This window comes from Balaenoptera acutorostrata, chromosome 3 (assembly GCF_949987535.1).
Source record: "Balaenoptera acutorostrata chromosome 3, mBalAcu1.1, whole genome shotgun sequence".
NCBI classification, from domain to species: domain Eukaryota; kingdom Metazoa; phylum Chordata; class Mammalia; order Artiodactyla; family Balaenopteridae; genus Balaenoptera; species Balaenoptera acutorostrata.
Window position 1 is genome coordinate 45,472,355 of NC_080066.1, and position 21,422 is coordinate 45,493,776.

At 45.7% G+C, this 21,422-nt stretch overlaps 1 protein-coding gene and 1 non-coding gene across 2 annotated transcripts in view; both read left to right on the plus strand.

The window, feature by feature from the left end:
• ST8SIA2 (ST8 alpha-N-acetyl-neuraminide alpha-2,8-sialyltransferase 2) overlaps positions 1-21,422 on the plus strand; it is a 58,313-nt gene that overhangs the window by 12,929 nt on the left and 23,962 nt on the right. Inside the window, exon 2 of the mRNA XM_007164980.2 lies at positions 20,821-20,883. Coding sequence (XP_007165042.1) covers positions 20,821-20,883 — 63 coding nt within the window. The remainder of the gene's footprint in view (positions 1-20,820; positions 20,884-21,422) is intronic.
• Positions 8,875-9,013, plus strand: LOC114236922 (small nucleolar RNA U109). Its single transcript, XR_003622770.1, has one exon. It is a non-coding gene; the product is annotated as a small nucleolar RNA U109 (small nucleolar RNA).

Consider the following 21,422-nt stretch of genomic DNA (forward strand, 5'->3'; position numbering starts at 1 on the left):
CTATAGAGAGTAAGGGAGTTAATCTTCCAAAAAAGTACCTAGTTACAGATACGATTTCTCATTGTATCTGGGAAATTGCCCAGTGCTCAAAAAAATAATTCTCCTATGAAACAACCTTGTGGATGACTCAAAAGGCAAGGATGATTGAGCCCTGCCACCAACTCCCCAGAAACACCACTAGGTGAGACTCCCATCTTAGAGTTTCCCAGCACCCTCTATATTTTCCTCCTCACAGTTCATATTTCTTGCATGGTGCCTTTCCTGCCTGGTAGAGTGTAGCTTTAGGAGGGCTAGGACCATTTCACATCTGTGCTGCGTTGTACTTTCAGCCCCTCGCACAGTGCCTGGCAGAGAGTAAGTGCTGGTTTGGAGAACAAAGGAAGGAAAGGAGGGAGGGCAGGAAGAAGGGAGTTAGTTCCAGAGAGAAGCTCAGAACAGCTCCTGCCACCTACATTCTGCAATCATTTATATATTCCTTTCCATGGCCAAAGGAGAGAAAATATGGTGGTTTATATCAGCTCCCACGTAATTGTCTGATTTGAAATCCATTGAGTTCCGTCTTGGTTATAGATGAAATGCACTTTTCCTTTTCCCTGATTCCTTGGAGAAAAGACCAGCCCACTGTTAAAGTTTTCTTAACAGGGTAATTCATGGTGCTATATATAAGCTCCATGGCCTGGTACACAGAAGCCAGAGGACCGGAGGGATGTGGATGTGGCCAGAATTGGGAATCGGGTGCGCTGGCTCCTGGCAGGCTGAGATCATGCTGATAACAAAGAGATTAATAAGGGTCTGCAACCTCCTCCATCCTGTAGTATCAAGGAGGGTTTTTAAATCAGTGCCGGTCTGGCTGGCTTAATGGTACCTAATCTTACCTTTTGAAGCTGGAATATTTGAGAGTTGAGATCAATTGAGATAAAATAAAGCAAACTGTGTTGACTTTTGGATTTGGGGTCTTCATCAGAGTCCCATTGTGTAGTGTTGTTTATATTTTCTGTCTTGGAAATAGGTGGAGATTAGCCCCTGGAGAGGGTTGTTCTGCCTGGACCAGGAGATGGTATATTTACTTCTGTTCTTCTTTTTTTCATCTTCCACAAGATGATTCTCCATGAGGGAAAGATCCATTTCTATCCTGTTCATCTCCATATACCCAGGGCATGTCACCCAGTAAATGCTCAATGACTATATCTCAAGTACAGCATTTTAGTGTAACCAGCACACTCTCTGCCATGGGCCAAGTCTGCTGGAAAAGTCAATCTGTTCCCAATTAGGTGCAGAAATAGCCACCTTACAAGGCATCCCAGTGCCTCTGGAGAAAAGCCTCAGGAAGGCTCCCTGGTACCTGGTTTCCGTGACTGTTACCACGAGCCTTGTGTGGTCATCACAAAGCTGTGTGAGTAAAATGCATCTGATTCGTCACACACAAGGGCTCACAAGCCCTGTGCGAGATGCTGGTGACATGCAAAGATGAACCCAGCACAGAAAAAGTGCTTGAGGAGTTTGTGGTCTGATGGAGGAGAAACTCTTGAAAGTTTAGGCGTTTCTCTGGCCAGAGGATCCATACATTTTAAAGGATTCTCAAAGGATTCCACAAAGCTGAAGAGGAGCAGCTATGAAGAGTTCAGACCCTTGAAATGTTTTGAACAGGAATGTGCATCACACATCATCCTGTGTGATGATGAGAAACACGTCTGGGGTGAGTGAGAGCTGGGAGATCTGCCACCTCAAGGGCAGATCCTAAGCTCTCAGGGCCTCAATTTCCCCATCTGTAAATGAGGTTCAACAAACCCACAGGTCTTCTCTAGCTGCAAAGCATCACCACTGGATACCTTCCCTGTTGAGTGAGTCCAGACTCACTGGAAATAGCTAATCCTTTTTCTATGCCTCTAAATTCCTTGCCCTGAAATCTTAGAGTAGGGCAATAAATAGGTGCTGAGCTATTTTCACCTACCACCTGCTCTACATTTAAAAGGAGAAAAAACCACTCTAAGGGAGGTGGAAGGCAAACTTACACACTGCGGGTCTGCCACATGCCTGGCATCACAGTGGATGCTTTCACATCTCAACGAAGCCTCTTGATGAACTGGCAAGACAGGCTCAGCAGCATCTTTATTCCCCGCCTCTCAGTACCACTTGGAGAATCATTCTATTACAGCAGGATGGGTGTTCCAGATAAATTATGCTCAATATACCACGTTTTAGAAAAGCATGTGAGTGTATGTTATAAAATATAGAAAAGCGGGCATCAGTCATAGCTCAGTTGGAGGATTTCGGAAGCCTTCTTCCTTCAGTTATCAGGAAGATTCATTATCACCAGCAAGCATCTCAACCTAGTAAGCGTCCCTGTCCTCAGTGGTGAGCGCTGCCATGTCATAGAAACAAAAATGGACAATATTGTACTCCTAGTGATGATGATTCAGGTCTGTAGGAGCTCCAAAGAGGGAGTCCCCACAGAGGGCGGAGGCAAGAGAAACATTTTCTAGAGGAGGCGGGATCAGGGTGGGAGCTTGAAGGAATGGTCCAAGACTTAGCTGAAAGAAGAATGAAATTGATGATCCAGATGGGGAGAATGGCCTGAGACAAAGAAGGTTCAAGTGCACACCAAGGAGCTGTTCCTACCTTTGGGGCTTGGCTGGAGTGGGGGGCTTCGGGAGGACCTGAGGGTGGAAGAAAATAAGATAGGACAGGGGGTGCAGAGCCAGGCTGTCAGGGGCTGAGGGACTCACACTTGATTCTTTGGGGGGTTACTTTGGTCTAATCTGGGGTCCAAAGACCTCTAAAGAGTCTGTGTTGGGTTTTAGGAGATCCATGAACCTCTTGAAATCTTAGGCATTTCTCTGGGCAGAGGATCCATACATTTTAAAGGATTCTCGAAGGATTCCACAAAGCTGAAGAGGAGCGGCTATGAACAATTGAGACCCTTGAAATGTTTTGAACAGGAATGTGTAGACTGTATGTTGCTGGAAGGGACAGAAGCTAGGGAGACCACCCAGGTCATCTATAGGAGCAGCATGGAGGGTCTGGGCTGGGGCGCGGGGACTATAAATGGAAAGGAAGAGAGAGTTAGGGAGTCTTGGTTACAGAGGAGAAATGACAGTAGTCTGGGATGGTCAGTGATGGCTGAGCCCACTGTGGGTATCGGAATCCAGAGGGAAAGCTGTGCCTTAAGGTCCAATGGTGAGTTTGACTTTAAACATGATGATTTTAAGAAGATAGAGTTCATCTATGTAGGAATGAAGACATTTAAAAGTCATTTAATCACCAATTATTGGAGTGTAGGTACAAAAGAGGCCAGCCAGCCCATTCCCCTGTATTTTCCAGGTACAGCAATGACACCCCAAGATGGGAAGGGACTTGTCCATGGTCACCTAGATGGTGGGCAACTGTAACCAATACGTAAGAGAATAATATTTAGGAGAGAGGTCAGAGCTGAGATGGAGATCAGAAGCCATTTGGAGGGAGACGGTTGAAGCCATGAGTGTAGCCATCTTTAACATAGCAGAGACCCCAGGATTAAGCTTCGGTCTTTGCCCTCATTTAGAGAGTTGGAAGGAGGAACCAAGGGAGCAAAGGGCATGGAGAAGGACAAAGAAGTGAGGGGAGAACAGAGAGACCAAAGCTGTGACCAAGGAGGGGCAAGCGCCCCCGGCAGAAGGGCGCATGGGATGAGGATACTCCAGGGCCATTGGCTGGGGCATCAGTGGGCTCTGGGTGACAGTTGAGAGACCTCTTTCCTTGGTGTGGTGAGATGATGAGAGATTTCAGAGAGGTCCCTGATAAAAGGGGGCCGTGATTACAGTCTGGCCTTGCTAGAGGTTTGAGAGGCAAAGAGAAGCAGGTCAGGAGCAGGACCAGGCAGGAGGAGAATATTTTAAAAATAAAAAAAGTGTATTTGTAAAAATAAGGTAAAGAAACAATGAGGGGAGAGCAGGAAAGAGGGAGAGGTTATATGAGAAAGTCACAATCTTGAGGAGAAAATGGGACCAATGAACAGAGGTGGGGATGAAGATTCAGAGACCATCTTATGGGGCGAGGAGGGTCCAGAAACAACATGAATTTTACATGAGGGAAGATTGGGATCCATTCACCCATCAGGCTCCTCTTGCTTTGGGACCATGGCTCATGCAGACCCCTCTGCCTGATGATCTTCCCACAGCCCTTTCGAGGCTGCCCTCCTCGTATTCTGGGGTTCTGAAAAAATGCCATCCCCCCGAACAGCTCTTCCCTGCCCGCTCCCAAGTATCCCCTCAGTCTCTAATCACTGCTTCTCCTGGTTTCTTCTTAGCATCGCACAGTGTATGGATGGGTGGTTATGATTCTCTTCCTTTGCTGCAGTGTGTCCTGTATGTGTATGTGTGTGAGTGTTTCTTGTCTCCAAATTTCAATTTTAAGCACCTCCAGACTGGAGACTGTGTCCATCTCCCACTGTGACCCCAGAGCCCAGCCCAGGGCCCATCACGTAGTAGGTGCTCAATTAACGCACGTTAATTAGAACAAAAAGAAGAGAAGGAAGAAGAATTCAGCCATGACCTACTCTCTCTTCTCAGAAAAGTTTAATAGGAGCAACAATAAAAATAAAATAAAAATAGCATCTGCCAAGCTGTTTATACGTATTCGTTATCTCTTTTACTCTTCACAGTTTACTCATTTTAAGAGGTGAGGAAGCTCCGTTTTACATATTCCGCTAGTGAGGGTGGAGTTAGGGATCTCACCAAAGCCTGTGTTAACGACAGTGTTGGATCAAAGAGGCATTAACATCAAGAAAACAAGAGGCTAGATCCCTTTCTCCCATCCCCTCTGCCAGGGGATAGGTAGGCTCTGTGTATCCTCTCCCTGCTCCCGCCCACAGCATCACCTGGTTCTGAATGTGCCCATGCAAAGCATGTGCAGGTGTTCTACTATTTAGAAAAAAAAAAAGGGTTAAATTTCCTGTCCACCTGTCAGTCCACTGCGGTCACACGAGAAGTCGCAAAGTAGAGAATTCTCTTTGCCTCTTGATTATTCTAAACCTCAAGGAGAGGCCGGGGTGTCCCCCTTCACCCTAGCCTTCTCCCCTGGCATTTTCTACAGGAATGTGAGGGCAGGAGAAATGGGAAGAGGGTGAGGCTCTGAAGCAGCCCCGAGATGCAGAGCCCTCAGTGACAACTTGAGCCACTGTCCCCTGGGCACCGTCCAGAGCCACCAGCCCAGACCTTGGAGGTAGGCAGGCCTGTGACTGTGATGCCACCTCAGGCCCCAGCCCACCCTGGACGTCTGGACTGATGCTTAGGGCAAGAGGAAAATCAAAGGAGGGGGGCTTCCTGTTAACCCATCTTTGTTCCTCTCCCTTGTGCTTGTTTAGAACAGGAACCAGGTTCCCAGCCTCTGCACAACCTGAACTTCCTGTCCGAAGCTGCTGGAAATACTCAAAGTGTTAGGGTCAAAGTCTCGTAGAATGAGGGGTGGGAACCAAGTGGTATGGAACGACCCCAGGTCACTTGTACACTCCGCTTGTCCTGACATGGCTTCACACCTCCTCCTCTCAGCTGTGGCAGCTGGAGTTGCGGGCATGTTTGGAGTCAGGTGTAGAGTCCCAAGTACGATGACCATCTGGCCCTGCTCTCTGGCTTCTCTTCTGGGTTTGCTCCCGTTACAGCATGCCCCAGTTCTGACTGAGCTCAGACTTTCACCACCACTCCACCCCAACCTCTTGCACCAAGTTCCTGATTTGGAGATAATCCGTCAGAGCCAGGTTCAAATCCTGCCCCAGCTCCCTCTTCCCTGTAAACCCTTGGATATGATGCCAGGTTCAAATCCTGCCCCAGCTCCCTCTTCCCTGTAAACCCTTGGATATGATGCTTAACATCCCTAAACAAAATGGGAGTCATAAAAAGGCCCACCTCTTAGGGCTGCGATAGGGACAAAAGGAGAAAAGCCACAGTGAGGGTTTGGTCCGTGTCTGCCCCGTGGTAAGTGCCCAGTCAGTGTTAACTCTGGTGATGGTCGCTTCTCCACTATCCATCCCAGCAGATGCCTCCTCAAGTCCCCGTTCAGACACCCGATTCTGGCATCAACCTGGACACAGCCTTGGGTGCCACCATCCTCCCTATGCCCATCCGCATCCCACCCCCCACCTGCTACCAGCTGCAGTGATGTTTGTTGGCTGATGTCACTTTCCGTGCCCTGAAGCAACAGGGATGGAGTTCGTTTTCTCCACCCTGAGCACTATCTCGGGGCTTTTCTCAAAGGCAATCAGAAAGCAGCTCACAAGGGGGATGTAAAGGGCAGAACCCCCCCCAATTCCTCCCCAGAGCCTTGGACTCCCACAGAACACGCGCTGGGGAGTGGGGATGGAGACCACAGCTCACACCTAAGGCATTAGGGCTGAGTATCCTTCCAGAGCCAGGGTTGGCTTTCTCTTACTAGTCTATCAGTTGGTGATTCAATCAGCAAGTCCAAGAAAGCAGCCTCGTGCCACATCATAGGGAGAACGGAGCTCCCAAATTTTCTTTTCCAGAACTTTTGTCTTCTGAATATTGTGTGTGGGGTGGGGACCACGGTGCCTCTGGGTGTTCCTCTTCTGCTCTGGTTGATTTTATCCATAAGCATCTTGTCAGTTGTCATTGAAAGAGAGCAAGGAACTAGTACCCCCTACCACTTCCTATACACCCTCAGGTCCTGTAGCCTTGCTGTACCTGGCATAAGCGGGGCTTCTGAGTCAGGGAAGGTCATGGAGAAGGTGACATGAGCTGAGTTTTGCTACCTGAGTAGGAGTGGGTCTAGGGATCTCAAACTCAAATGCCTTCAAGGTCTAGGCAGGTCACATAAATAAGTGAAACAGTTCAGTGTAAGACAATAAGGAGTGGTGTGGACTGTGGGAAAATATAGTTTATACCCCACCCCCAACGTGAGGCACAGCTGCTTCTCGTCTCCACCAGTTACTATGGTTCAGGGTTGCCAGTGCTTCTGATTGTTCAAAAGAAGCCAAAACTTAAGACATTTTATAATGACTAATCCCTTGAGTTTTTACCATTGGCTTCTTAATCCTAAAAGATTTAACATTGTGCAAGCTCCCCAAATACAGATTTAGGCCAGATACGACCTGGGGCTGGCAAGTCATAAACTCTGAATTAATTAAATGGAAAACAGAATAAAGGGTTCTGGAGAGAGAGGATAATGTTCAAAGGCACAATCTTGTGATCTGACGCACACGTTCCGGAAACTGCCCATTGTTTGGTGGAGTTAGCAGGTGGATGTGTGAGAAAGTGAAGATGAGGACAAAGAGGGCCAGCTCAGCAAGAGTCTTCTGCGCTATGATGAGGAACCCGAACTTTATTTTGAAAGCAATGGGGCTCGGTGAGGGAACCCAGAAGAGCTTCAAGGAGGAAGCACCATGTTGCACTTTGCATTTTGGAAATCTGGGTCCCACGTGGGAGCGTTTAGCAAAGGATGACTCTCTGCAGACAGGGAGCTAAGACAGAAACCACGGCGGGGAACCTGAGGGAAGGCATGAGGGCACGGCACCTGCTGTCCTCAGGTGGGAGAATCTGAAGACTGGGTGATCTTGGAGGGGAAACCTGGTGAGAGAGGATGGAGAGTGTCCACAGCACCCTGATTCTGCATGACTGGGTGGGGGTGCCATTCTGTGAGAGAAACCTGGGGGAGAGCGGGTAGGGGGTGTGAGTGCCGGTCAGGTCTGAGGTCTGTGTGGTGGTGACTAGGCCGTTCTGTGATTCTGGAACCTGGAAGTGCATCGGGAGTTGTGGGCATGTAGATGAACAATGAGAAGCCGGGGCTTCTCAAGGGCTAAGGGTGGGCTCTGAGCAACCCTGACATCTAGGGGAAGGGCCTAGGAGGAAGGGCTGGGAGGGAGCAGCAGAGAAGAGTTTCAAGGAAAACCTCGAGGAGTGTTGACACCTGATGAAGGAGGAGGGAATCTAGGACCTAAGGGACATTTCAGGGTCTCGTTCAGGAGAACTGATGTGTCGTCAACCCACTCAGGGACCAGGCCACACCCTGTGGGTCCCATTGGGGCTCCATCCAGCACAGCCCCGTGGCCGGTGGATGGACCACACCCAGGTCTTGGCAACATGACTGTCAGATGTGCCTCTCGTGCTAGTTAGCTGAGCACTTCTTTGCCGAAGAAAAGAAAACGCGCTAATTTAATCTCGGGCAGGTCTCCCCACTGGATGGCCACGGAGCCATCCAACAGAGCAGCAGCAGCAGCGTTGAGAATCACACTTCTGCCATAGATAACACATTCCATCTTCTTCCATCCACTGCTCCTTATTTCTCGCTAATGGACCACACTGTTGGTAGAGAGCTTCCCTGAGGACAGCTGATCCGAGGGGGCTCGGCAGAGCCCACACGCAGCAGTGGTTTCTTTTGATCCCGAAGGCAGCAGCCATCACCTTCAATAACAACACTGCAACTGACATTCACGTCTGCCCGGGGCTTCTTGCTGTAATCCCACCACAGGACCCCGCTTTGCAGAGAAGGACCTCAAGACCTCGAGAGACCAAGGGCTGCAAAGCTAGAACACGTTGGGAACCAGAACTCCAGCCCCCTCACTGATGGTCCCGCCGTCCTCCTTCCAGGTGACGGCGACATTCCCTGAGTGGTGTTGGCTGTCGGGGGAGCCGCATTTATCCAGCTCCCGCAGAGTAGGGAAGGGGACAAGACATATCAAACACCCAGAAGAAAAGTGACTTTAAAGTCGTCCCCAACCCAGGAGCCCTCCAGGGGTTTTCTCAGGAAAAGGCTGCAGCTGTGTTAATAGGGACACGGCCTCTCTGAATGCAGGTCTATCAAGAAGTGAACAAAGGGGAGGGAAGAAAGGCCGGCTTAAGGCAGAGGGCTTTCAAGTCCCAGTGAGGCGGGTTCAAGAGCAGAGCACGGCACGTTGGACAGACGTTCTGCTTCTCTTTAAAGAGCACGGATTTATCCACACCGTGTGACATGAATGAAATGAGAAGTTTTCAGGGCTGCCAACCTCTCCGTTAGGGTTTTGCAGTGGTATATTTCTAATACAATAAAAAAGCGGAAAACGACAGCCAAGGCTAACACTGTGTCTGCAGCAGGAGGCTGCAGCAACTGTCAATAGTGGACACTAAGTGACGGGCCAGTGGAAGTGCTATGGCTTGAATGTTTGTGTCCTCCACCCCGCAAATTCACATGTTGGAATCCTAATGCCCAATGTGATGGTATTTGGAGATGGGGCCTTTGGGGGTGATTAGATCATGAGGGTGGAGGCCTCATGAATGGGGTTAGTGCCCTTATAGAAGAGGCTTCAGAGAGACCCCTCACCCCTTCTGCCATGTAGGGATACAAGACGTCTGTGACCTAGAAGAGGGCCCTCATCTGGCCATGCTGGCACCCTGACCTCAGACTTCCAGCCTCCAGAACTGTGAGCAATCAATTGGTGTTGTTTATAAGCTGCCCAGACTAAGGTATTATGTTCTAGCTGCCCAAATGGACTAAAATAGGATTGAATTAATTTTCATATAAAACTCTTCCTAAGCATAGTTTTTGATGGCTAAATCACATTTTATCCTTATTGGTGTGGTGCCAGTGGAGAATCTGACTTGAATATTTTCCCAATTAGCTCACCAAGTGTCTCACAACTACTTGTTGAGCAACCTTTGCTTCCTCTTAAGTCTCTGGCATCTCTTTGACTGTGTATTAAATTCTTGCATGCAGCAGGTGAAGGGCAGGGTGCAGGAGCCAGTGTTCTGCAGGCACACGTGGTTTGACTACATGCAAACCGAATCCCTGCTCTGCCAGTTTATTTGCTGGGGGTGACCCTGGGCAAATCACTTAAACTTTTTGAACCTGCGTGTCCTATTTTTAAAACCAACATATGAAAATTAACATGGCACTGGTACAGTGCCTGACACAGGGTGGAGCTCAAGCAAATGAAGTTATTAATAATTTTCACTGTTCTCTTGGAATCCACATCCCCTTCCTAGGGATGTGTTTTGTTAACATGTACGTCTGGGACTGGGATTGTCACCTGCAATAGTGAAGCCATCGCTCTTGGGGAGTAAATTTTGGTGGGGGGCAGGAAGCTGTTGAAAAAAATATTCAACCATATTTTGTATCTGAAAATTTTATAAAACTAATATTTTGTAAGAAAAATATTTTCTATATTTTGATAGAAAGTAATGCTGGACAAAATCTTGTTGGGTGTGAATATAGGGAAAAATTGAGATCTTCAATTGGGGGGCACCCTCTGTCAGGGGAACAAAAAGAATCAAGGAGGGATTTTATGTCATTCTTAATGGAACCTTAAAGTGTTGAGAGGAGCGTGATTTAAAAAATGGATTTTCAGAGCCAGAAGGAATCTTAAAGATGCCCTGAGCACTCTAACCCTTCTCTTCACTTGGGATCGTTTATCATGTCTCTTCCCAGTAGCTTATTTCCTCCAGAGGGAGAAGGTTTGTCCAGGGCCACCCTGTGGCCAGAACCAGGAAGTCCCGACTTTACTTATCCAGGAAGGAGGACGTGCCACCAAATGTTGACAGAGTTCAAATAAGCTGGGGACAGACATGCCCATCACAAGGTGTTCATACAAGAGCGCTTTTGATAGAGTGTTGGGGACATGAACCAGAATGGAGTGGTAGGGGGAGAGGGTGGAGCAAGGAATCACAGACAGTGTAGAAGTTTGCAAAGTGCTGGCGAGGGACAGAGAAGTAGCTGAGGGGTGTATGAAAGGAAGGTTGGGTCGTATATTGAAGATGAGAAAAGCAAACATATATATAAATGCTAGTGGGGATGAGCCAGCAACATGGCAGAGTCATAAGGCGCTGGTCTGAGCCAGCCTGCTGGGTTCAAATCCTGACATCCCTTCTTAGTAGTTGTGTGGCCCCGGGCAGGATTTTCCCCTTCTCTGTGCCTCTGTTTCTTCTCGGGTAGAAATGGATCATCATTTCTGCATTCTCGGGCTACTGTCAGGCTTAAATGAAGTAATATAAAATACGTAGGACAGAGTCTGACGTATACAAGGTCCAAGATAAAGACCAGAATTATTACACAGCTGAAAGGAAGCTGTAAATATATGGAGAAGAGAGAAGAAGTAGTTGATGGAATAAGAATCGCCAAAGGCAGGAAGGGATGCAATTCCGAACACAGGTGGAGGTACTGGGTTTGGATAAGAGGACAGCTGGCTTCTTGTTGTAACAAAGGACGGGAGGAGGCAGATTCCTTCTATTTGTAAATATTCACTGACTTCTGATGATGTCCAGGCACTAGGGGTGCAGCCATCAACAAGATAGACACAGTGCTTCCATCATGGAACTTACACTCCTGTGGCAGAGGCAGACCGTACACAAGATACATGATATGGTGATGAGAAGGTAAAAGGAGATGGGAGTGGGAAGGACCACAGTGGGGGGAGTAGGACAGCAGATGCTATGTTAAATGGGATGGTCAGGGAAGGCCACTCTGAGAAGGTCCGATCTGAGCCAAGATTTGAAAAAGGGGGAAAGGGAGGAGTGAGCCATGGGGTATCTGTTGGAAAAATGTTCCAGGGAGAGGGAACAGCCAGTGCAAAGGCCCTGGATCTGGAGCACTCCTGGCAGGTGTGGGTAGGTGGGCAGTGGGGGTGGGAGTGAGGCTGGGGTTTCCCTTCTTCCTCCCCGAGACATGCTTCCGGTGGAGGCTGAATCCTCTTCTCTACAGTGAAGGGATGGCTTCAGCTTTTTTGACTCATCTATTCATTCAGCAGTCCTCTTTGGAGCACGTTGGATGTGCAGGAGATATGTGACCTCCACCCCTCCATGGTAATGCAGAGATGAGCAGGACCCTGTCCTAGGCTTGGCCCCAGGCTAGGAGCTGGTGGTGAAGCCACGTGCTAGGTGAAGCTGCAGTGGTAGCTGAGTGTAGGGAGAACCTTGCTGCAGGTGTGACCAGGACACCGAGGCAGGTCAAGGGACGCTGGTTCACTGTAAAGAAGGGTCTTCAGCATGGGGGTGGGGGAGACTCAGAAAAGGCTCTATAGCCATGAACTACTTACTGGAGGAGTCTTCTCTACTGACAGCTTTCACCAGCTCCTGTTCAACCAACTGCATAGATATGTATCGCCTCTGAGTTTTAACTGCCTTGGTTTCTGGGGTTTTCAGTGGTCTGGATTTGGAATGCAGCATTCTCTTAGAAGCCTTTGTATTATAAAGTCTGTCTCCTTTATAAAATGAGTGTAGATTGGAGGAGGACCAGTACCACATGAATTGGTCATCTCAGTTCATGTATCATTTCTGGTTGGTGCTTCGGTTTACTGCGGAAGTGTTTGGTCTGAATGATAAATTATATGGTCTCTCTCCTGGTTGTTGGTCATGATGAGAAAGAGAAAAGATCAGGAATAAGTGTTATGGGAAATGCTTGGCATCCAAGTGGCTTGTTTACTTTTCTGATGTGCAGATGACTAGTATAAGAGGCTGGGGAAATTGGCTGGAGTCAAAGCCCTCCATTCTCACGAATGTTTTCTGAGGTTGAGCAGAGGGAAGAGCCAAGAGTGAGCTGGTACCTTTTTGTACACTGATGGAAGCTGATTAACAAACAAAAGTTTGCTGAAATTACAGCCTGCGGATACATCAGACCAAGCTAATATTTAACGTGAAGGAAGAGGGGATGGCAGAAGAAGGAGCTGAGCATTCAGGGAGGTGGGCATAAGAAGACAGAAGCCCATGAGCTTGCTGCTGTAACCCTCCTGTTAGCACCTACAACACCCACAGAAGCCAGAGATCTCAATTGTCATGGAAACACCATTGTCAAGGCTGAAACCTACACTGGTCTCTTCGGAGCTCTGTGCCCAGCAGTGTTTCAGTGTCTGTGAGGTCTAAGAGCTCCAGTGCCATGATAAGACTTGCTGAATAGGAAAAGGCATCTCAGAGACTGTTGAGCACATCAGTGAAGGTGTTAGACCTGGCCTGAAGAGCTGGAAGCTGAGTGAGTGGACCTGGAGGAGGGTAACAAACTGGTGTCAGACATGGGTGGCACTGGGAATAAACCTAAATTTGGTGCGAACATCATACCAGAAGTGTCGTTTGCTGCTTGTAAAGCTGAAGCTGCTGAGAGGGGGCCCCCTGTACCGTCACACTGAGTCCTGGCTGGCAGTGCAGAAGTGACTGGCTGGTTCCAGCTTTCATTGTGATCCAGGGTAGTTCTCACGCCGGTAACGAGCTGGCAGCACAGGAGTTTGTGATTCTCACTGTTGGAGCTGTGATTTCAGGAAAGCCGTGCTCATGGCAGCAGAAGCCTACCTCAACCAGAAGGATGTCATCAGAAATGTGGCAAAGATGCTTTGTGGAGGGGCATTTTGCTCCTAACATCCTAGAGAAGGAATTAGCAAAGCACGGCTCACAGGTCAAAGCTGGGCAGCTACCTGTTACCATGTGGCTCTCCAGCCGAGATGATTTTACATTTTTAAAGGGTTGCAAAAAAATCAAAATAAGTATAACATTAATACCAAGTGCTTTATAATATGTCATGCACTGTTTTAATCTCTGCACTCATTAGCTCATTTAATCTTTATAATAACTCCATGAAGTAGATACTAGTACTCATTTTTTTAGATGAGGAAACAAATGGAAGCTTCTAGATAGGTTAGCAGTAGTCAAAGATCACACAGCTAATGATTAGTGCAGCTAGAATGCAGACACTGGGAGTCTTATCTCAGAGCTTGTGCTCTTAACTTGCTTCCCCATATGACAAGTTCTCCAACACTGTTAGGGTGGATAGAGTATAAGTCCAAAAGAGAGATTCAGGTAACACAATCCAGTGAGTTCACCAGAGGGAAGGTAACAGTGTTTCAGAGAAGCAAGGGAAGGCTGTATAGAAGAATGAGGCCACCTTTCTACCATGAGGACAGGAACACTAACTTTGAACCTCAATTAACTAATGTCTTATCCCCCAAAAAGAATTACATTCTTCTTATTAATAGACCTGTTACCCAAAATAATATACTCAATCATTACTATTATATTTTTAATTTCATCAATAAGAACTTTGTCAAAATTTGTTTTCTCTTTTGTTGTTTAAGTATCTTCATCTGCATAAGATCTTCAATTTTTCCTCTTGGACCACAAAACCTAAAATATTTGCTGTCTGGCCCTTTAAGGAAAAGTTTGCCAACTTATATCTTAAAGAATTCAGGGCCTTGGAGTTGTTGTGGAATGTGATGGGAAAGGCTGGTGAATGGCACAGATGCAATAGCATCTAACTCTTAGAGTTTGGAATGTATGACCTTGAACTTTGGGTCTCCTGATGACCCCAGCCATTACATCACTCTGATGAGTTGGTGAATGAGTACAAGTCCTTCATCAAGGACTACCTAGTGGCATCCACTGAAGATGCCTTAGACCAGTATGACTGGGAAGCTTGGAAGTTCTCCACTAGTGGAGGTGGTGCCCAGGTGGTATGGGATGGTTGCACAGTGACCAACCTGAAACGTATTCCCAAGCCTATGGGCAAGGACTCTGTGCAAATGCCTTCTTCTCAGAGTGAATGAAAAAGACCCTGTGACAGAGTCTTTTCAGGAGTTCAAACTGGCCCAGTCCAAAGGATGGGGCACCATATTTCTCACTGTGCCAGGGAAACTGAAGATACTTTCATTGCCAGCCTTGTGATTGGATCTACACTGGACCAACCAAGGCAGGTGCCCCCTTGCCCGTCTGAGCACTTGGCCAAGTACGACCAGCTCTTCAGATGGAGGAGGAAATGGGCATCAAAGCTCAATTTGCCAGCAAAAAATTCAGGAAGTTCCTAGCCAAATATGCTCTGGGCAGGAGAGCCCCTGAGCTCTTGAGCCCCAAGCACTTGTCAGCTGGTGGGACCTCTGCTCCTGTCCTAATCACAGGTGCTCAATGATCCAGACACAAACACTTTGGAAGGGACTTTCCTTCCCCTGTCTCTGTGATATTCTAGCTCCTGAGAATGGCCACATCCAAAGCCAGGCTTCCGACATGCTACTACATGGATGAACCCTGAAATACTTTATTAAGTCAAAGAAGCCAGGCATAAAAGGACAAATATTGTATGATTCCACTTAAAAAAATATCTAGAGTAGGCACATTCACAGAGATAGAAGAATAGAATATAATAGAGTACTAGGGGGTTGAGGGAGGAGGGATTGGGAAGTTATTGTTTAATGGGTATAGAGTTTCTGTTGGGGGTGATGAAAAAATTCTAGAGATAAATGCTGGTGATGGCTCCACAATATTGTGAATATATTGGATGCCACTGAATCATACACTTAAAAAGGGATAACATGGAAATTTTATGTTATGTATATTTTGCCACAAAAAAGAAAAAGTCTTTAAAAAAAAACACCCTTGAACCCTGTTGGAAGCCCTTGCTCTGTTCACGTGAATGACTGCAAATCATCCTTTTCCTTCTTTTCTCCCTACCATGTGTTTGTGGGGCCACACACTTATAATGTGTCCTTGGAGGATCAACAGGCAGGAACCCCAGTGGTTTACATGCACAAGTTGAAAGCACATGTTCAGTATCTTCTCAAAACTGTAAAGGAAGAATCATCTGCAAATTCATGAATTGTGTTTTAGTTTAATCTTTTATTCTCAGGACTAATCAACAGTTTAAGTTGGGTCCGGACTCTTCATTAAAGCTTTCAGCTCTTGAAAGTTCATTTACTGAGCCTGACTCTTCAGTGAGGAGCCAAGGATGTGGGAGATTCTAACACAGCTATGAGACCCCAGCACACTGAAACATGACCTTACCTATAAAACAACTGGGTTTGGATGAAGAGACTAAACAGAAATGCAGTTTTCAGGTTTGCTAATTGCTTTTCACTGAAAACAAATCCAACTATGCATGTTACTATTTTTTTAAAGATTTTTTTGATGTGGACCACTTTTAAAGTCTTTATTGAATTTGTTATAATATTGCTTCTGTTAGCTCCCCGACCAGGGATCAAACCCGCACCCCCTGCGTTGGAAGGCAAAGTCTTAACCACTGGACCACCAGAGAAGTCCCTGTTATTATTTTTTTAAACATGCTATTTTTATTTATTGTCTTAGTTTACTGCTCAGAAAGAGTATTATGTTCATGGTGGAAAGGAGACTGACATCTTAAAATGTAGAGCTTTGGAGTAATCAACCTCCACCCTCACTATGGCTGAGAATATTGGGCAGGGTCAAGCAGACAGTGATTATTACTAATATTATACCTTGTTTTATAGAGTTAGTTATAATGTGCAAAGAGCTTTCCCATATATTTTCTCATTTGGATGACCTAAGCATCTTTGTTTCTATGATTTCAGAAGTTGATGAATTATCTTTAGTAAATTTTTCTCACCTGATCCTCTTCCTCTGTCACTCAACCAAACAGGTATCAGCATTCCCCAGTCACAAGGGATGTAACCTTATTTTAATAACAATGGAGGCAAAACCTAATTAGAAAAAAAAAAAAATCCCTTGCCAATTCATGTGATTCATTTTGAGCCAAACATCTGCAACCTGAGTTTCTCTGAATGACCGTCTGCCCCATTCTCTGGGTATCTGAGAGGTGAAACTGTGTCTTGTACAGGTATAAGTAATATGTGTGAACACAGCATGCAAACTGCAGGGAAGACTTTGGAAGAAAAGTCCCACTTAGCACTGAAGTTAGATTTGATTCACTGAGCCCCAGTTGGGCAAAGTACTATGCAAGGCTGGGAAGGTGAACAAAACAGGGTCCCCCTGTTTTAATATAGGTTTTATTATTATTTAGGTATGGTCAGGCCAACAGATCAGATGACCACCATTGAAAATGTAGTTTGTTATACTCCCAGATTCCAAGAGGGGTGGCACACCACATCATGCAGGGCCACATGGAGTAGCACCAGGTCACTTAGGAGGGAGGGGTGGGGGAACTGTGGACAAAAGCCTTTATTGTGGTTTCCATAGGAAGGAAGGGTGAGGAGGCTTAGGATTGGCTAGTTTGGATAACTTCAGCAGACTCTGGGGCATAGGAGCTGTCCTACCTGTCTGGGACAACTGTAACCCCTGGTTATATTAAACCAGATAGATGCATAGATGTCTGGTACCTAGTTCCAGGTGATTATGGCAGGTGGATAGTGGCCCAGAGAATAAGATCCCACTAAGGGAGGTGGCAGGGGTATGGGCTCTAGATTAGTTGATTTGTATTTGAAAGGTGCACTCCCAGGCCAGTTGTTTACTATCTCTAGGAATTTGCTAACCCTGAGAGGAGCTGTCCCTCCACAGTCAGCAAGGTCCCAGATGTCAAAGCATCAGATAAAGAAATAAAAGACATGGTTAATGCACACCATCCAGGGGCTTCCCTTCTAGTGTGACGAGCAGCTGAGGAAGCTGAAACCAGAACCAAATCTCTAGACCTTGGTTTCTTCAACTATAAGTGGGGGAGTTTAGACTATGTCAATGATAGAATTTCTTTAAAGTCTCCCATCTGTGATTCCATGAAATAATTAAATATGAAAAGGTGACAAATGCTGTAATAGAATGCTTTAGGAAGAGGAGGAAAAGGTGGCTGGGAATTGAAAACTAAGATGGTTTTGAGGGGAAGCACAGGTGTTGGGCTTGGGGTTTAGCATAGGAAGGTGATGGGATGGGTTGGCTGATGGAGGAGATTCATCTTCTCAGAGGCATTAGGTAGAAAACAAACGTCAAAGCAGAGGTTCTCAAATGGAGGCAATTTTGCCTCCCTGCCCCAGGGGACATTTGGCAATGTCTGGAGGCATTTTTAGTTGTCACAATTTGGGGGTGTGGGGAGGGCTGCTCCTGGCATAAAGTGGGTAGAGGCCAGGGATGCAGCTAGAACACCCTACAATGCACAGATAGCTGCCCAACCCCCAACACCAACATTGAAATATCAATAGTGCCGAGGTGGGGAAACCCAGAGTTAGAGGAAGGATTGGTATGAAAAAGTGCATGGTTTGTGGTGCCCAGGTCAGCAGGACTGGATGCTCCCCAGGACCTGGGCTGGAGGCAGGAGAAGAGAAAGCAGGAGGAAGTTGTTGCTCAGCATTGAGTCCTCTCCAAACCCCTGGTTGCATTAAACCAGATAGATGCACAGATGCAGTGCTCACCTCACCTGGAGCCCTCTCAGATTTCAAGAAAGATGCTGAACAGAGTTTGCTGAGGTTTGCTGTTTGTGTAACAGAATTTTAAATTTTTATGAAGATTTTTTTTTTAATCTGTCTGTATTTTCTCTTAGGATTTCTTCTTCCACTTCTGAATTTTAAAAGTCCTTCACATATATTCCTCATACCTCATCAAGATTTGATAAATATCCTCTTCCATTTTCTTACCAATTTTGTATGGGTTGCCTTCTTTAAAAATTTAACTGTTTAATTCAGTCTTCCCCAGAGGTGCCATAAGTATCCTTGGTAATAAGTAAGATGACTTTAGGAATTCCATTGATAAATATTTTTGTGGTAATGGTTTTGTGTTCTTTTCAAATGAGTATATAATCATGATATCAAACCCATATTTTCACAGACGGCATTGTGTAGGTTAAGAAGTTTTTAAAAGATGAGTCAATTTAAAAACTTAAGTAGATAGTAGTATGGGTGATAAACAAAATATGGCAAACTGCTGATAGGAATATGAGAATTACTGAAGTCTGAGAAACACTAGTTAAATCCAGTGTAAATTTATAAGTCAGGGAACACTTACATGATTTCCCTCCAACTCACCTCCAGATTATTAATCAACTACTTCAGAGCATTTATTGAATTTCTCATTGATAATGATTTTTTAAAATCATACATCAATTCTCATGTGCAGCATTTCTAGACAATCTTTTTTGTTCCATTAACCTTTCATTAGTCTTGAGCTATGACCACACTTTTAATTACTGTACTTGACTTAATATCTGGCCCAGCAAGTCTTCCCTCCCCCAAGGAGTGCTGATTTTGAGGACTGGGGTCAGGGTCAGGACATGCGAAAGGTCAGTGTCATGTGGACAGCAGCGGGCCCAGGAAAGCCCTTGGGCGCTGACCTAAGTAGATTATGGTTACAGGCCAGAGATAGCCAGATATTCCCAGACCCTTGAATTAGAAGTGTGAGAATGCCGCCATCCCAAGGGTAAATGGAGAGAGACGGAAAAGAGATATTACGCATTGATTTAAATGTGAAGAACCAATGATACTCTGTGTAATTAAGAATTAGACTGGGTGTAATGAAATTTGAGACCTGAAGGGAGACCTGAGATGAGGCACTGGGTGAGTCATAGCACACTTCCTGTTGCCTGGTCATCCAGCTATGAGGCAGAATACTTCCTGTTGCCAAATAATGTTGAAAGGACATTTCAGTCTATCAGGAAAAGACACACGGGCGCACACACACACACAACCTTATATCTACAAGTATGTGAATCCTAAAGAAAGCAGATAAAAAAATCCAGATTTAAAACCAGTGAGAAGTTAGGCATTAACTTCCTCCAAAGAGTTCTTATTAAATCACAAGATTCTTTAAATATACAGCTTTTGCAGTGATTTTAATTATTTCTTTGGAGTGTACCAACACCTTGGCTGAAAGGCTAGATAGAACTTTTAAAAAATGATAGATGTTAAAAAATGATAGATGGTCTTATTTGCAAAGCAGAAATAGAGATACAGACGTAGAGAACAAACATATGGGCACCAGGGGGGAAAAGGGGGTGGGATGAATTGGGAGATTGGGATTGACATATATACACTATTGATACTATGTATAAAATAGATAACTAATGAGAACCTACTGTATAGCACAGGGAGCTCTACTCAGTGCTCTGTGGTCACCTAAATGAGAAGGAAATCCAAAAAAGAGGGGATATATGTATACATATAGCTGATTCACTTTGCTGTACAGTAGAAACTAACACAACATTGTAAAGCAACTATACTCCAATAAAAATTAATTCAAAAAATAAAATAAAATCACAAAAAAATTATAGCTCTCCAAAAAAAAAATGAAAAAAGTGTGAAGAAATATCTCCTCAAACCACATATCCTATAAATCAGTGGTGAAAAGATTATTTAACTTAATAAAAATAATTAATCTCACATACAACTTTTAAAAACACACACACAGAGCACAAAGTGGGCTGGGTACCAGGGGCAAATGGATTCATCTCTCCCCTGGCCCAGTGTGATTAGCAAAGCAGGGTGAAACTTCATGGCCCCCAACCAGAATGGAATCTGACAGAACCGAAGAGATGGTGGGGCTGGAAAGGGCCTTAGAATGCTTTTACTCCAAAAACTTTTCCTCCAGAGGAAGAAGCAAAGGACCCCATTACTCACCCATCTCCTGCTCTCCGGTAAAGTGACACCACTTAATATTATTTTTCCTGCCCCCAAAAAGCAAATCATTCTCACATTTGGTTGGAGGCACTGGTTTAGTCAGTCTTGCTGCCTCTGTTGGACTTCTGATGTCTCAAGTTCGGAGATAATATGATGGACAACGTCTTACCACAGGTGAGTGACGGCCAGCAAAGACCAGGGGCAAATGGTGAGTCAGGCTAAAGGAAATACAGAGTCATGCTACAGCAGGTGCTGAGTCAGGCTCAAGCGTGCTAGCCTATGGGATTAACCAGAGGAGACAAAGGAGTCTGTCTCAAATCTCAAATGAAATTCTCAAGTGGAAACCTTGGTGAGAATTGAAACAATGTTCAAGCGAGAGGCCCGGGAGGATCTAGGAGGTCTACTTCCTTGAAAATGCCTGGGTTTGTGTCTGGGCCAGGAGGTTGCCCATTTCTGGAAAGGCCTAGGTGAGATTTCATTGTCCCTCTGTAGTTCTCCAAAGTGGGCTGTGAGATCTCCTGGCAACTGAAGAGGGCTTTGCAAAGAAGAGCTGGGTTTATAAATAATGCATTTCCTTTGTCTTGCAGGAATTCTGGAGGCAGAGGTACAATCAGATCAGCTGTGAACAGCTTACATAGCAAATCTAATAGGTTTGTAAATTAGATTTTGTGTTCATTTGTTTTTGCTGTAAGGCAGCTATTAATCTGCTTCTCCTCTTTGCTGGATGGTGCCCTTCTTACTTAGCAAAGAGATCTGTTTTGTTTCACTTTGGCTTTGCATTTCCCTAATCACTTTTGGGGGGAAGCTGTCGATAGAAGAGCCCGTGAAATGGCCCAAGGTCTAGAGGCTGCAGAGATAGAAAATCCAGATGGGTAAGAGTCTCTTTCTGCAAAAGAGCCCACTCACTTGGAGGCACTTGAGCCACCAATGAGCTTATTCATAACTTGAACTTTTGCCGAGTAATGGAGACTCTGAAAGGAATCAGGACTTTCACCCAATTTCATTGTGGTAGATGGCTTGTCCAGGAGGTAAAGATGGAAAATAGAGCATTCAGGAACTTTGCTGAGACCTCGTAAAAATATTTAGGAAGTCAATTCAGAAATGTTAACCTTGATTACTGAAGGCACACTCTAAATTCTAAGAGTGTTTCCTCGAATGACAGTCTTTGGCCAGAAGACAGCTTGATAAA